Here is a 16,364-nt window from a genome sequence, read left to right as displayed (position 1 = left end):
ATATATATATATATATATATATATATATATATATATATATATATATATATATATATATATATATATATATATATATATATATATATATATATATATATATATATATATAGTATGCATGCTAAAATGTTTGCCTGGGTGTCCTTCTAACTTGCCTTGGTGCCCTAAAATATGAGCCCTCCTTTAAGGCAACACTTGCCTTGGCCTTAAAAAGTAAATATTTGAGGCCTGCAACATGTATCTAAGACTATGTTTACACTGCAGGTCATAGTGGCCTAAATCTGATTTTTTTAATTTTTATTTTTTTCCAGCTGACTGCTGAGATCACAAGTAAAATGGGATCTCTATCAGACTCTAGTATAAACGTGCACAACATGGTCCCAATGTGGCCTCGACGTCACTTGCATGCGCAGTTGGATAAAGTGTAAACAAAGGAAGTTGACCGGAATTTGATCTGTCAAAATGAGCTACTCATTGTAGATGAAGAGTTGACTTGTCACTGGCGCTGCAAGTCAATGATTATTTTATTATATATTTTGTTTGATATCTAAATCAGCGCTTTGAAACTTAAGGTGTTGTTTTTTCGAGGCAGCAGCAGCGTAAATCGATAGGCACCACAAGCTGCTTTTTTCGACAGAACACCGGTTTCTGTAAATGAGAAAGTTACTCCTACAAGAAAAAACATGGATGCCACAGATCAGCGTGTTAATGGGTTTGTGTGTGGAGGAAGTAGGCAGGTGATGGATAGCAACTGCAGGAGCAGGAAGAAGAGGATAGCCAAAAGAAAAGAACGGCACAGCTCGCCCAAAGATGACGTAAATGTCGCAATCACGTCGCAATTCCATTTTGACTGCAGCAACATTTGAAAAGATCAGATTCCAAACAAATTCGGACGGCGTCCTGAGGTGGCCCAAATTTGGTGCGAAAAGATCAGATTTGGTAGCACTTTGGAGCGTTTAGACGGGTAAAAAATATCCGATCTTGTCATGATCCGTTGCCCGAATCATGTTCTGTTTAGTTTTGGACTCCCTCAGTTTCTGTTTTTGTGCACCCCTGGGTTTGTTTTAGTTGACAGGGGTGCAAATTAGTTTCACCTGCCTCTGATTAGTGTTCGGGACGCTCACGTGCTCCCGGGCACTAATCAGAAAGCTACTTATTCACGTTGTTCGCCACAAACTGTCTGGCTTCCTTGTTTGCTGTATGCAACAGTTACGTTGGTTTATTTCTTGTTTACTGGCTAAGTTTTTGTCTTAGCTTCCCCTGCGTTTAACACGCGTCTTTTTTCTTTGTTTCCTGTATTTTGTATGACTTCTGACCAATCACGTTCTTACCTGCACGCTTCGTCCGGAGTTCCGTCTGCATCTTGGGAAACGACCCACGCGGTAACATGTGACAGATCTGTGTCATGTGACGGCAACAAAATCAGATTTGGTGTGCAGCGTAAACGGGTCCTAATTGTGCCTGTCTGATGTTTTTATTTTATTTAGCCAGGCACCGTACGTTTCAGATGTAAACGTAATTTCAATTAGGATTCAAAAACCTTTGTTGTCATACCAGCACATGAGGTGGCGCAACGTTTATTACCCCATGTCCCAGATTTAGCCCAACTAGAATAATAGCATGAACGTAATAATGCAGTGTTAGTGTTAAGGTCATTAGTTTTCGGTCGTCCCATTGCGGTAATTTAGTAATAATCTATTCCGGTCATGGAAATTTAGTCAACGGTTTTGGAGGAGTCATGGAAAAGAACTGATGAAGAAGTGTACCAAACCCACCTGGTAATGGACCCTGACCCTGGTCTGGTCTGTCCAATGAAGCTTTTTGTCATTGATTGAGTGATTGATTGAAACTTTTATTAGTAGATTGCACAGTACAGTACATATTCCGTACAATTGACCACTAAATAGTAACACCCGAATACGTTTTTCAGCTTGTTTAAGTCGGGGTCCACGTTAATCAATTCATGGTTGATTCATTGTACTCATGGTTGCTATTTTTATAAAAACTTGTTTGATGACGATAAATACACTTCATAGTATTTGACAGTGTCAACTGCATGCATGTCTTAGTCCAGTCAAACCATGTCAGAATGGAGGTTTTAATGACTAGGCACTAACAATGTTGTCCGGTCAACTGGACCTAATTTGTCTGAACATGCTGGTCATTTTCTCCCCTCCCATGGAAGCCAACCCTTGCTTGTTGCTCTCTTTTTCACCTCATTCTTGAGTTTTTTTTCCCAATAAAGTCTGTACAGACTCAGTACAGAGCATTTTGCCAAAAGCCATCCAAGTCTCTCATTTTCTGGTTTATTCAGTCCTCCTCCACTGTCTCTCATATTCCCCTCTTCATCGGCGGCATCTGGGGCCAGTATGGGTCCTCCTCCCCCTCTTATTATCTCAGCTCCACCCTCACTGGGTTTGTGTTCTGCTTTGCTGCAATGACTTTTCTTTTGTCCGGCAACTGCTTTTCTTCTCTCCTCCAGCAGAAAATCTATATGCTGACCAGCGGCCACGCTATGGTTTTTATATACGCGACTAATCCTAGAAACGTGCTGTGTAGGAGCTCAGAAAATGTATTATTTATTTTTTTCCGGGGCAATTTTCTCCCCTCATTATTCCAAAGTTAAGGACATATCTGGAATAGAATTTGAAAATAAACTCTTAAGTTGAAATTCTGGATAAAGCAGGAAATAGGGAGTTCAGGGCTTAGTGGCAGCAGCTGCTTACCCCTACATTTATTGCTTGTATTACTGTCAATTTCCCTCACAGCCATGTTATTCATGGACTCTGCTAGACTAGTTGTGAATCATTTGCATTTAAGAAATGCATGTTCACTTTGACAAAGAGACGGATGTTGATGGATTTTCGCCTTCCGCGTTTCTTGTGTCGTTCTACTTTAACTTACTTGTCTAAACCGCATTCAGAATCACATAATCTTAATACCACCATTCTTATTTGGGTTTCTTCTTTCTGTCAGTGCAAGAGTTAACTGCAAAAAAAACCCTTATTTTTTTGTACTTAATTTGACCTTATTTCTTTGCCCAGTTCATGCTTATCATGTATTAACCTCATTTGTTTAATCCATGTCCGTGTGGACTCACAGAGGGTGGAACGGGATCTGGAGACGAACCAGCATGCGATGGGGATAATAAGAGATAAAAGTCCAGTTTGTACACTTAGGTCTGGGTTCATTGTTGTGCGCTTGAATGGACACTCGTAAAACACATTTTTTAATTAGTGTCTGTAAAGTTGGACGTGGAACAATATGTTGAACAATTCTAACTTAGCAAAATTGAAGAATATTTTTCTTTTTCTTTTCAAGCTGCTGCCATTTTCAAAGCTCTGTAATTGTTCGATCAATGGATTTAGTAGTGAGTTCTGAGTAACAAGAATCAGCTGCTAGTAGAGTTTGTTGTCTAAAGGCAGCGAGGGAAGTGATGTCATTCTTCGCAGCGATAAGAAATCTGTGGGAAAATGCTTGTGGTGCTCTCAAGTGTTCTTCCCGAAGAGGACTAAAAGCCAAATGCCATTGCGACAATTTGTCCTAAACCTCTTTAGCAAAAGAGTGAAAACCACTCTTAAAATGCTACAGAAAAGGACTGTAGTCATCTACGGTTGAATACTTTCCCTTGGTCTGGATGTTACTAAAAAACATGACACAATACTCAAATTATTTTCACAATTATATTATTTCCATTATAAATTAGGGCTGGAAAATAAGGCTGAAAACCGTATCATGATATAAGTGTTTTATATCGGTCTATATCAATAATTATTTATTTTTCTTATGACCTTATAAAAAATAAGGACCCACGAAAAAATATATTCAATGTAAATATTTGTATTTAAAATGTAACCTTGCTCTGATTTTAATCCCCTTAGCTTTTAAGGCAGGATACATGTCAACAGTGTGAACACAATTCTAAAATCACCTTGAACACTTAGCAATAACCTTTTCAAATTGAGGCACAATAATAGGAAATGTGTTAGAAATGCTTAATAAAGTGCAACTAAATAGTGTAAAGTGTCAAAATGTATACCGACAGAAACGTAAAAAATTTGTTTTTGTTGCATTTTTAGGTGGTGGATCACTGATTAAGAGAGCCTTGGTCTGACTACGGTCCGTTTAAAAAAATCCCCAAAACTGCCAAAGTGTCAAAGTGACTTTATTCGCTCTTTGCAGCACTCATTTGAAGTTTCTCTTCTCACTCTGTGCTCTTGCAAAAAAAAACAAACTGCGGCACAACAAGATGGCACAGCTAAACTTGATAGATGATACTGTTACCTGATTGGCTGTTAGCATGTTGCTCCCGCTGATAAGACAGAGAGACTTCAGAACATCAGCAGATACAATATGTACAAATATGATACTAAGAATGATAACAAAGAAGCAGTTAGTGAAATAAATATTAATAACACAGAAATGACAATGAACATGATTTTGCTACAAATGAAGCAGTAACAATTCTATTGATACAGAAAAATAATAATAATTGACCTATATTATCAACAATATCATTGTTTCAAATGCAACAATACATACTATATGTAATGATAATTTGAAATACAGAAGAAAGCAGATGAATGGAGGGGAAGAAAGAGAAGTGAACTGTATTAACCTTGTAGATTGTTATAGTAAAAATAGGTTTAGCTCTATCAGTGTGTCGTGTTTTACCCAGTTTCCCCTGGGAGGAAGTGAGTGCCTTTGTTAATGCAACCAACCTTGCTTTTCCACTTCCTGTTTTTTTCAGATGCAGAAAAAAAAACATATATATATATATATATGTGTATATATATATATATATATATATATATGTATATATATATATATATATATATATATATATATATATACATATATATATATATATATATATATATATATATACTACCGTTCAATGTCCTTATTTTTGAAGGAAAAGCACTGTACTTTTCAATGAAGATAACTTTAAACTAGTCTTAACTTTAAAGAAATACACTCTGTACATTGCTAATGTGGTAAATGACTATTCTAGCTGCAAATGTCTGGTTTTTGGTGCAATATCTACATAGGTGTATAGAGGCCCATTTCCAGCAACTATCACTCCAGTGTTCTAATGGTACAATGTGTTTGCTCATTGGCTCAGAAGGCTAATTGATGATTAGAAAACAATCATGTTCACACATCTGAAAACAGTTTAGCTCGTTACAGAAGCTACAAAACTGACCTTCCTTTGAGCAGATTGAGTTTCTGGAGCATCACATTTGTGGGGTCAATTAAACGCTCAAAATGGCCAGAAAAGGAGAACTTTCATCTGAAACTCGACAGTCTATTCTAGTTCTTAGAAATGAAGGCTATTCCACAAAATTGTTTGGGTGACCCCAAACTTTTGAACGGTAGTGTATGTAATCGATTAAAATCGATTAAAAAAATAGTTGGCGATTAATTTAGACATCGATTCGTTGGATCTATGCTATGCGCATGCGCAGAGGCAATAATTTATTGTAATTTTTTTATTTTTTTATTTTTATTTTTAAATTTTTTAAAATTTTTTTTTATAAATAAACCTTTATTTATAAACTGCAACATGTACAAACAGCTGAGAAACAATAATCAAAATAAGTATGGTGCCAGTATGCTGTTTTTTTTAAATAAAATACTGGAAAGGATAGAAATGTAGTTCGTCTCTTTTATCCGATTATTAATTGATTAATGGAAGTAATAATCGACAGATTAATCGATTATCAAATTAATCATTAGTTGCAGCCCTAATATATATATATATATATATATATATATATATATATCGTTTTATCGCCCAGCCCTAATATAAATCATAATACAACTTTTTCTAAACAGGTTGCAAGTGACAAAAACTCATTTTTTGCAACACATACATGCATCAAGTACTAGTCGTTTATTTTGAACATGCTTACAAAGTGACATGAATATCTCAATTGTTTACAGTTCAGCATGTGCGAAAAAGGAGTAGGAAGAAGCAAAGCTTATTTACTCTGAGCCCCTAAATAAGTTCGAAGATGGCTTAAACACGTATTTTTACCAAACCAATTCGTGAACATTTTGAATCCATTCAGGGTTGCGATTCTGATGTCAATTTTGTTTTTTCCCAACACCCCTATTAATCACTGTCCATTTTAAGTACAGACCTTGGCCAAGGCAGATACAGTCGTGTTTAATAAAATGCATGAAAAACATCTCAGATGTAGTTAAAAAAAACTGTTAAATGATTATTCCCTATTATTGCTTACATTATTTTGTAAAGATACCACATGTTCCTTTTGGATTATGATTTCCATTAGGTTCATCTGGACTCGCTGTCCTTAGTCTAAGGGCCTCTGGCCCGGATCTATCCACCTTTTGCCCACATTCTTTACTCCCCCTTGCCCATTGGCATTGGTCCGGTCCCAACTGGCCCGTTCTAAAAATGCTTTGGGTAGAAATGCATCCCCACGGCAACAACAGCCTGCGAGCACCATGCCAGCTGTTCAGTCCACTAATACAACCCCAGTGCCCCCAGGAGCTTTCAAAATAAGTACCAAGCAAAGAAGTTGAAGGTGTAGAGAAGTGACAAAAGCACTGTATAATGCTATATTACCATTAACTGTAAATCACAGTAAAGTACGACATAAAAATGTCCATGTACAATTGTTGCTAAAAAGTAGGAAGATGTCCTTTATTGTTGGGATTTAAAAAAGCACATACCGATCAAACAATGGCAATCTCAGGCATGAGAAAATGGATTTTCGCATCAAAATATCATGTTTTTGGATGAAATATCAATTCAAATACGATCCAACCAGAATTAGTTGAACGCTTGCCTCAGCCGCAGGTACTCGCTGTTCCTGTTGCCTGAGTTGCAGGACTGTAGTTCCTGTTGCCTGAGTTGCAGGACTGTAGTTCCTGTTGCCTGAGTTGCAGGACTGTAGTTCCTGTTGCCTCAGCTGCAGGTACTCGCTGTTCCTGTTGCCTGAGTTGCAGGGGGCCGCATTGGGCTAAAAATTTGGTCGAGGGCCGAAATCTGACTGCCCTAAAAGGTGACATATATATATATATATATATATATATATATATATATATATATATATATATATATATATATATATATATATATATATATATATATATATATATATATATATATATATATATATATATATATTTAAAAAAAAAAAATACAAACCCCGTTTCCATATGAGTTGGGAAATTGTGTTAGATGTAAATATAAACGGAATACAATGATTTGCAAATCCTTTTCAACCCATATTCAATTGAATGCACTACAAAGACAAGATATTTGATGTTCAAACTCGTAAACTTTATTTTTTTTTTGCAAATAATAATTAACTTAGAATTTCATGGCTGCAACACATGCCAAAGTAGTTGGGAAAGGGCATTTTCACCACTGTGTTACATGGCCTTTCCTTTTAACAACACTCAGTAAACGTTTGGGAACTGAGGAGACACATTTTTGAAGCTTCTCAGGTGGAATTCGTTCCCATTCTTGCTTGATGTACAGCTTAAGTTGTTCAACAGTCCGGAAGTCTCTCTTGTGGTATTTTAGGCTTCATAATGCGCCACACATTTTCAATGGGAGACAGGTCTGGACTACAGGCAGGCCAGTCTAGTACCCGCACTCTTTTACTATGAAGCCATGTTGATGTAACACGTGGCTTGGCATTGTCTTGCTGAAATAAGCAGGGGCGTCCATGGTAACGTTGCTTGGATGGCAACATATATTGCTCCAAAATTGGCATCAAATTCTAAAGTTAATGATTATTTGCAAAACATTTTTTTTTTTATCAGTTTGAACATCAAATACGTTGTCTTTGTAGCATATATTTAACTGAATATGGGTAAAATAGGATTTGCAAATCATTGTATTCCGTTTATATTTACATCTAACACAATTTCCCAACTCATATGAAAACGGGGTTTGTATATATGTATGCATATATATATATATATATATATATATGTGCGTGTGTGTATGTATATATGTGCGTGTGTGTATGTATATATGTGTGTGTATATGTGTATGTATACATATATATATATATATATATATATATATATATATATATATACCGTAATTTCCGGACTATAAGCCGCTACTTTTTCCCCTTGTTCTGGTCCCTGCGGCTTATACAAGGGTGCGGCTTATTTACGACCTGTTCTTCTCCGACACCGACGAAGAGGATTTCGGTGGTTTTAGTACGCAGAAGGAAGACGATGACACAATGATTAAAGACTGACTTTTCATATACTGGTAGGCTGGTTATTTTGATAACGTACAGGCGAGCACTTTGTATTACTTTGCACCGTTGTATTATTTGTACTCTGCACGAATGCTGTTCGCCATGTCAAAGATGTGAAAGTTTGATTGAATGATTGAAAGATTTATTGTTAATAAATGGGACGCTTTGCGTTCCCAAACAGTCATCTCTGTCCCGACAATCCCCTCCGTGGTAGCAGGAACCCCTATATACTACGGTAATTACACATCAAAACCATGCGGCTTATAGTCGGGTGCGGCTTATATATGGAGCAATCTGTATTTTCCCCTAAATTTAGCTGGTGCGGCTTATAGTCAGGTGCGGCTTATAGTCCGGAAATTACGGTATATATATTAATGGATATTAAGATTATGTAAAAGTTGGACTCCTACCTTGTTTACTTCTGTGACAACCTCCTTAAAGTTTTGTAATCAATCAGAAATATCAAGCTGCTAAGATTGATAAATAAGTGTGGAGAGTGTTTTGCATGTTTCCCATCACGCTTTGTAATAGTAGTAAATGGGTGTATTTTTGAATTTTTTAAGATGCTTTGACATTTTTTTATAAAATCCACAAAGTTCAGTGTGCAGGTTGTGTTTGTGTGTATTCATGTCTGTTGAGATTTTGTGTTGGTTGGAATCCTTTTTGCACCATGACTCGGGAAGGTTGTTTGCATTGGGTCATTTAGAGCAGTGGTCCCCAACCACCGGTCCGCGGACCGATTGGTACCGGGTCGCACAAGAAAATAAAAAATTAAAAAAAAAATAAAAATATATATATATATTTAAAAAAAAAAAAAATTAAATCAACATAAAAAACACAATATATACATTATATATCAATATAGATCAACACATCAATACAGTCTGCAGGGATACAGTCCGTAAGCACACATGATTGTATTTCTTTATGAAAAATTTTTTAAATTTCACATCCCAAAATGACATTTCAATCAATCAAAGTATATTTCTATAGCCCTTAATCACAAATGTCTCAAAGGGCTGCACAATCCACAATGACATCCTCGGTTTAGATAACACATCCGGTTAGTAGTCAATCATTTCTCTCACAGTCTATAAAGGAAATGTAGTTAAATGTACATCCTTACCTTGAGTTATGTCTTTTTTTGTACTTTTCCATTATTTAATTATATAACAGTTTCCATTGTTGACTTCAACAGAGACCATGACGACCGCCACCTCCCCGATCTTGTTGAAATGGGACCCCAAGAGTCTTGAAATCCGCACACTGACTGTGGAGCGGCTTCTGGAACCCCTCGTTACACAGGTACTATACCTTGCTTGAACTCTGTGGATGCAAGTGAATGCTACATACTCCCAAGACACTTGGAACATGTAGTAAGCTAAGCTACAGGTCACTCTGCATTAATGGCAGCTAAGCTGCAGGGGAAGTTACCCCCGGAGAATTGTATAATATCAATGTTCATGTCAGTGTACAAATATTACTATTAACTATCTGTCATTTAGCTGGGGACACCCTACAACTACCTCTAGGGGTCCCCACACCCCACTCTGTGTATTTATTTAGTTTGCCTTTTCTTTGGCCCACCCCTATAATGTTATTCATTTTCTCTACCTACAATAAAAAAAAAAAACAGCATCTAACTGTATTTTGACACAAAAAAAACGTCTTAGATGAAGAGAGCAGTTATGATTTTGGTTTACAGAGCAAACAACTAAAAACTTTTGGCTATTGTTTTCTCTAAAGGCATAGATTTGTCTAAATATGGCCAAGGGCACGCATTATTGTGGGTTCCTGCACGTCATCTTCATCACTAAATGAAAAATGTAATCTGTGGGAGAGAATCTCTCTGACATTTTCAAGTCTGTTTCTCTATTTTGAGTGGTCAGCTTGAAGCGTCCCTCTGTCTCCGACTCCCTCGTCGTCATGTGACATGAGTGTGTGACTGTTATGATTTTGCTTCCTGGTTTCGATGACCCACCTTATCTTGCCTCTGATTGGCCAGTCCGTAATGTTTCGCCCTAACCTTAGCCAATTGTGACTCATCAGACGAACACCAACCAATCATGGATTTTCTCTATGTATGGATGTTCTCATTCATCCAGGTCATTGGGTTTTCTCCATTTTTTTTGGCCTGGAACCGCAGTCCGTTTTCTCTCTTTGTAGCTTGTAGCTTTGATGCAAGCTACCTCGCTACATGGGTCTAAAAGTAGCTAATCTCCAGGAAAAGCTACTCGTTCTAAGCTACTGAAAAATGTAGTTAAGCTACGGAGCTTAGCTACATGTAGCTTGTTACTGCCCATCACCGCTACCAAGGTACTTCGGGATAAAAGTGTCTCATATTCGGCAGTTTCCCGGATACAAGTCATCTCTCAGCTGATTGTTATGATTCTGGATGCAAGCACAAATTGGATTTAAGACTTTTGCAACTGTTGGAACGAAGACAGTAAGTTTAGGTAGGTAGGTAGGTAGGTCTTTATTGTCATTGCACAAGTACAACAAAACTTTGTTTTCAGCACAAACCCTTCAAGATGAGACAAACAAACAATGTACAGGGTTACAGAACAAGAACGCTGATGGGTCGCCACAAGGCGCCCTGTAAAAGATGGGAAAAAGGTCAACGCTTGGGGAGGATGAGTAAACATCGCTCAACATTACGATAGTTGAGGTCTTGTATTTTGACACAAATGTATATCACTTGACGTGTCTGCTTTTAGCTGTTTTAAATGAATACATAAAACTATACTTACATTTTAAGGTGGCCTTTTTCACTCCGCATGGCGTCTCCGTGTTGAAAATAATTTTCAGAGTTGAGCGTGCAAAGAATTTGGAGATATGACAGGACCGCACTAATGCGCACTGCAAAAAGGATGCAGCCGCCGAATTGAGACACAGCCAATGTCATGGCTGTTTTGAGTTTCCAATCATTTCTACAACTCTTATTTCTTTGTGATAGAGTGATTGGAGGACATACTTGTTGCTCACAAAAAACATTCATGAAGTTTGCTTCTTTTATGAATTTATTATGGGTCTACTGAAAATGTGAGCAAATGTGCTGGGTCATAAGTATACATACAGCAATGTTAATATTTGCTTACATGTCCCTTGGCAAGTTTCACTGCAATAAGGCGCTTTTGGTAGCCATCCACAAGCTTCTGGCAAGCTGACATCACATGGACAAAGATAAGACCTTCTGGAGGAAAGTTCTGTGGTCAGATGAAACAAAAATGGAGCTGTTTGGCCACAATACCCAGCAATATGTTTGGAGGAGAAAAGGTGAGGCCTTTAATCCCAGGAACACCATGTCTACCATCAAGCATGGTGGTGGTGGTGGTATTATGCTCTGGGCCTGTTTTGCTGCCAATGGAACTGGTGCTTTACAGAGCGTAAATGGGACAATGAAAAAGGAGGATTACCTTCAAATTCTTCAGGACAAGCTAAAATCATCAGCCGGAGGTTGGGTCTTGGGCGCAGTTGGGTGTTCCAACAGGACAATGACCCCAAACACACATCAAAAGTGGTAAAGGAATGGCTAAATCAGGCTAGAATGAAGGTTTTAGAATGGCCTTCCCAAAGTCCTGACTTAAAGGTGTGGACAATGCTGAAGAAACAAGTCCATGTCAGAAAACCAACAAATTTAGCTGAACTGCTCCAATTTTGTCAAGAGGAGTGGTCAAAAGTTCCAGCAGAAGCTTGTGGATGGCTACCAAAAGTGCCTTATTGCAGTGAAACTTGCCAAGGGACATGTAAGCAAATATTAACATTGCTGTATGTATACTTTTGACCCAGCACATTTGCTCACATTTTCAGTAGAGCCATAATAAATTCATAAAAGAAGCAAACTTCACGAATGTTTTTTGTGACCAACTAGTATGTGCTCCAATCACTCTATCACAAAAAAAATAAGAGTTGTAGAAATGATTGGAAACTCAAGACAGCCATGACATTATGTTCTTTACAAGTGTATGTAAACTTTTGATTGCGACTGTATTTAATGTAATAACATTCATAATAACATGTAATATATACATGATGTAAGTATATACGTCATGTAGGAACATTCATAATAACATGTAATATATACATGATGTAAGTATATATGTCATGTAGTAACATTCATAATAACATGTACTATATACATGATGTAAGTATATATGTCATGTAGTAACATTCATAATAACATGTAATATATACATGATGTAAGTATATATGTCATGTAGTAACATTCATAATAACATGTAATATATACATGATGTAAGTATATATGTCATGTAGTAACATTCATAATAACATGTAATATATACATGATGTAAGTATATATGTCATGTAGTAACATTCATAATAACATGTAATATATACATGATGTAAGTATATGTCATGTAGTAACATTCATAATAACATGTAATATATACATGATGTAAGTATATATGTCATGTAGTAACATTCATAATAACATGCAATATATACATGATGTAAGTATATGTCATGTAGTAACATTCATAATAACATGTACTATATACATGATGTAAGTATATATGTAATGTAGTAACATTCATAATAACATGTAATATATACATGATGTAAGTATATATGTCATGTAGTAACATTCATAATAACATGTAATATATACATGATGTAAGTATATATGTCATGTAGTAACATGTAATATATACATGATGTAAGTATATATGTCATGTAGTAACATGTAATATATACATGATGTAAGTATATATGTCATGTAGTAACATGTAATATATACATGATGTAAGTATATATGTCATGTAGTAACATTCATAATAACATGTAATATATACATGATGTAAGTATATATGTAATGTAGTAAAATTCATAATATGTAATATATACATGATGTAAGTATATATGTAATGTAGTAACATTCATAATAACATGTAATATATACATGATGTAAGTATATATGTCATGTAGTAACATTCATAATAACATGTAATATATACATGATGTAAGTATATGTCATGTTGTAACAATTATAATAACATGTCATATTTACATATTTTGCTCATTTTAAGCATACGGCTGCGTATTAATTTCACAGACGCATCACACCGATTGCTTTTACCTTCAACAACACCACTACTAATCATGGCCGACTTCATGAGAGACAACAAAGACCACTTTGGGACAAATGATGATCCAGAACCCTATATTTTTGAGCCTGAATATAAGGAGGATGATCTACAAGTTTTAGAAGCTGAGTGCTAAACAGATCCAGCAAGTAGCAGTATTGCTAAGTGCTAAACAAGAAATACTACGAATATAATAAAACAATCACTTACTGTACAATGTCTGCTCTTACTGTGATGCTGACTGATGGGATGTTTATATCTTCCTGTTTAGATGAATAAATAATCATAATACTCACAAAGGTTAAAAAAAATAGTCTTTTCGTGTCTCTCTCGCCATAAGTTGGATGTCAAAGTTGAGCAACTTTTGGCTTTACGTCCACAACCTTGTACTATCCAGGTGAGAGGCTTGATTTATAATCTAGAATTAACTTTCACCAACTCAGAGGCGATGCGGCAGCAGCTCACCTGGTCCATAAGTAAATATAGCAGCATAAATAAGCTAGTTAGCGCCCTGTGATCACAGTTTCTCCCTTAACGTTAGCGCTTATATGAACATGTACATGGAGCATTTTTGGCGCTTTTTGGAAGTTTTGTAGTGGGCGTTATGGACGCAACAGACACAATGATGTCACATTTGCTCCATTGTTAGCTGACTTTTGCTAGCATTTATTTACTATTTAGAATTACGGATGTCCGATAATGGCTTTTTTGCCGATATCCGATATTCCAATATTGTCCAACTCTTAATTACCGATTCCGATATCAACTGATACCGATATATACAATCGTGGAATGAACACATTATTATGCCTAATTTTGTTGTGATGCCCCGCTGGATGCATGAAACAATGTAACAAGGTTTTCCAAAATAAATCAACTCAAGTTATGGAAAAAAATGCCAATATTTATTATTGAAGTCACAAAGTGCATTTTTTTTTTTTAACATGCCTCAAAACAGCAGCTTGGAATTTGGGACATGCTCTCTCTGAGAGAGCATGAGGTGGTTGAGGTGGGCAGGGTTGTAGTGTCCCGGAAGAGTTAGTGCTGCAAGGGGTTCTGGGTATTTGTTCTGTTGTGTTTATGTTGTGTTACGGTGCGGATGTTCTCCCGAAATGTGTTTGTCATTCTTGTTTGGTGTGGGTTCACAGTGTGGCGCATATTTGTAACAGTGTTCAAGTTGTTTATACGGCTACCCTCAGTGTGACCTGTATGGCTGTTGATCAAGTATGCCTTGCATTCACTTGTGTTTGTGAAAAGCCGTAGATATCATGTGACTGGGCCGGCACGCAAAGGCAGTGCCTTTAAGGTTTATTGGCATTCTGTACTTCTCCCTACGTCCGTGTACACAGCGGCCTTTTAAAAAGTCATACATTTTACTTTTTGAAACCGATACCGATAATTTCCGATATTACATTTTAAAGCATTTATCGGCCGATAATATCGGCAGTCCGATATTATCGGAGATCTCTATTTACAATGCATAAAAAAAGGACATTTTGTCTTACATAAGGGTGGTGAATTATATGCAAATTTCCCAAAAAAGATGCAGTTCCTGTTTTGTATGTCAATTAAATTTAAGCACTGGCAGTTTTAGTTAAAGTTAAAAGTTAAAGTTAAAGTTAAAGTACCAATGATTTTCACACACACACTAGGTGAGGTGAAATTTGTCCTCTGCATTTGACCCATCCCCTTGTTCACCCCATGGGAGGTGAGGGGAGCAGTGGGCAGCAGCGGTGCCGCGCCCGGGAATCATTTTTGGTGATTTAACCCCCAATTCCAACCCTTGATGCTGAGTGCCAAGCAGGGAGGTAATGGGTCCCATTTTTATAGTCTTTGGTATGACTCGGCCGGGGTTTGAACTCACAACCTACCGATCTCAGGGCGGACACTCTAACCACTAGGCCACTGAGTAGGTTCCAGAAATATAGCAAATTATGTTCTATTTTTTCATTTAACATAGAAAAAGCATACTTAAGACCGAAGGCACAAAGCTCAGTGATGGATTAGAGCATTACACGCCCCTAATAGGATATTATGTGTCGACTCCGCAACATTTTTTTTCATCACAGTTTATTTCTTGTCTGTTATCCCAGTGAAATATTCCTCCGCCTTTAGCCTCGGCATGTGGGTTTCCTCTTAGACCTCAACCGTATAGACGACGGAGCGCCAGCAATTCCTTCAATCTACTCTTCTGCACAATAAAAGTGGTCGTGTGCACAGCGCTGTGACACTTTGTCATCCTAGTAATTGCAGCGGTGCAGGATGTGTTTAAGAATATAACTGTTATTGTTTCCCGCACCATTTGGATGATTCATTGTGCCAAGATTGAAATGAAAGGTTGACATCGCACGCCCGAGCCTCTCTTACCCTTCTGCGGAGGTCCAACCGTTGAATTCCTTTGGCTCTCTTAAGATATCACTGCAACGCTTCTTAAAGGCGACGAATGAATGAATGAAGCTCCATTTAAAACACTTCCTTTTGGTTTAAATGATGTACATCAGATATGCTTTGGTGCAAATGTTGCTTACATTTTGTTCCACAGTCACTTAAAGGCCTACTGAAATGAATTTTTTTTATTTAAACGGGGATAGCAGATCCATTCTATGTGTCATACTTGATCATTTTGCGATATTGCCATATTTTTGCTGAAAGGATTTAGTAGAGAACATTGACGATAAAGTTCGCAACTTTTGGTCGCTGATAAAAAAAGCCTTGCCTGTACCGGAAGTAGCGTGACGTCACAGGTTGAAGGGCTCCTCACATTTCCCCATTGTTTACACCAGCAGCGAGAGCGATTCGGACCGAGAAAGCGACGATTACCCCATTAATTTGAGCGAGGATGAAAGATTCGAGGATGAGGAACGTGAGAGTGAAGGACTAGGGTGCAGTGCAGGAGGTATCTTTTTTCGCTCTGACCGTAACTTAGGTACAAGCTGGCTCATTGGATTCCACACTTTCTCCTTTTTCTATTGTGGATCACAGATTTGTATTTTAAACCACCTCGGAT

The 16,364-nt window shown here is 37.1% G+C and overlaps 1 protein-coding gene across 3 annotated transcripts in view; it reads left to right on the top strand.

Moving 5' to 3' along the window:
- ctnna2 (catenin (cadherin-associated protein), alpha 2) overlaps window positions 1-16,364 on the top strand; it is a 960,302-nt gene that overhangs the window by 23,521 nt on the left and 920,417 nt on the right. For all 3 annotated transcript variants that reach the window (XM_062033032.1, XM_062033034.1, XM_062033033.1), the window contains exon 2: window positions 9,451-9,557. In XM_062033032.1, coding sequence (XP_061889016.1) covers window positions 9,456-9,557 — 102 coding nt within the window. In that variant the 5' untranslated portion in view covers window positions 9,451-9,455. The remainder of the gene's footprint in view (window positions 1-9,450; window positions 9,558-16,364) is intronic.

This window comes from Entelurus aequoreus, linkage group LG22, assembly GCF_033978785.1.
Source record: "Entelurus aequoreus isolate RoL-2023_Sb linkage group LG22, RoL_Eaeq_v1.1, whole genome shotgun sequence".
NCBI lineage: Eukaryota > Metazoa > Chordata > Actinopteri > Syngnathiformes > Syngnathidae > Entelurus > Entelurus aequoreus.
Note: the sequence above shows the minus strand (reverse complement) of the source record. Positions and strands in the feature narration are given on the sequence as shown.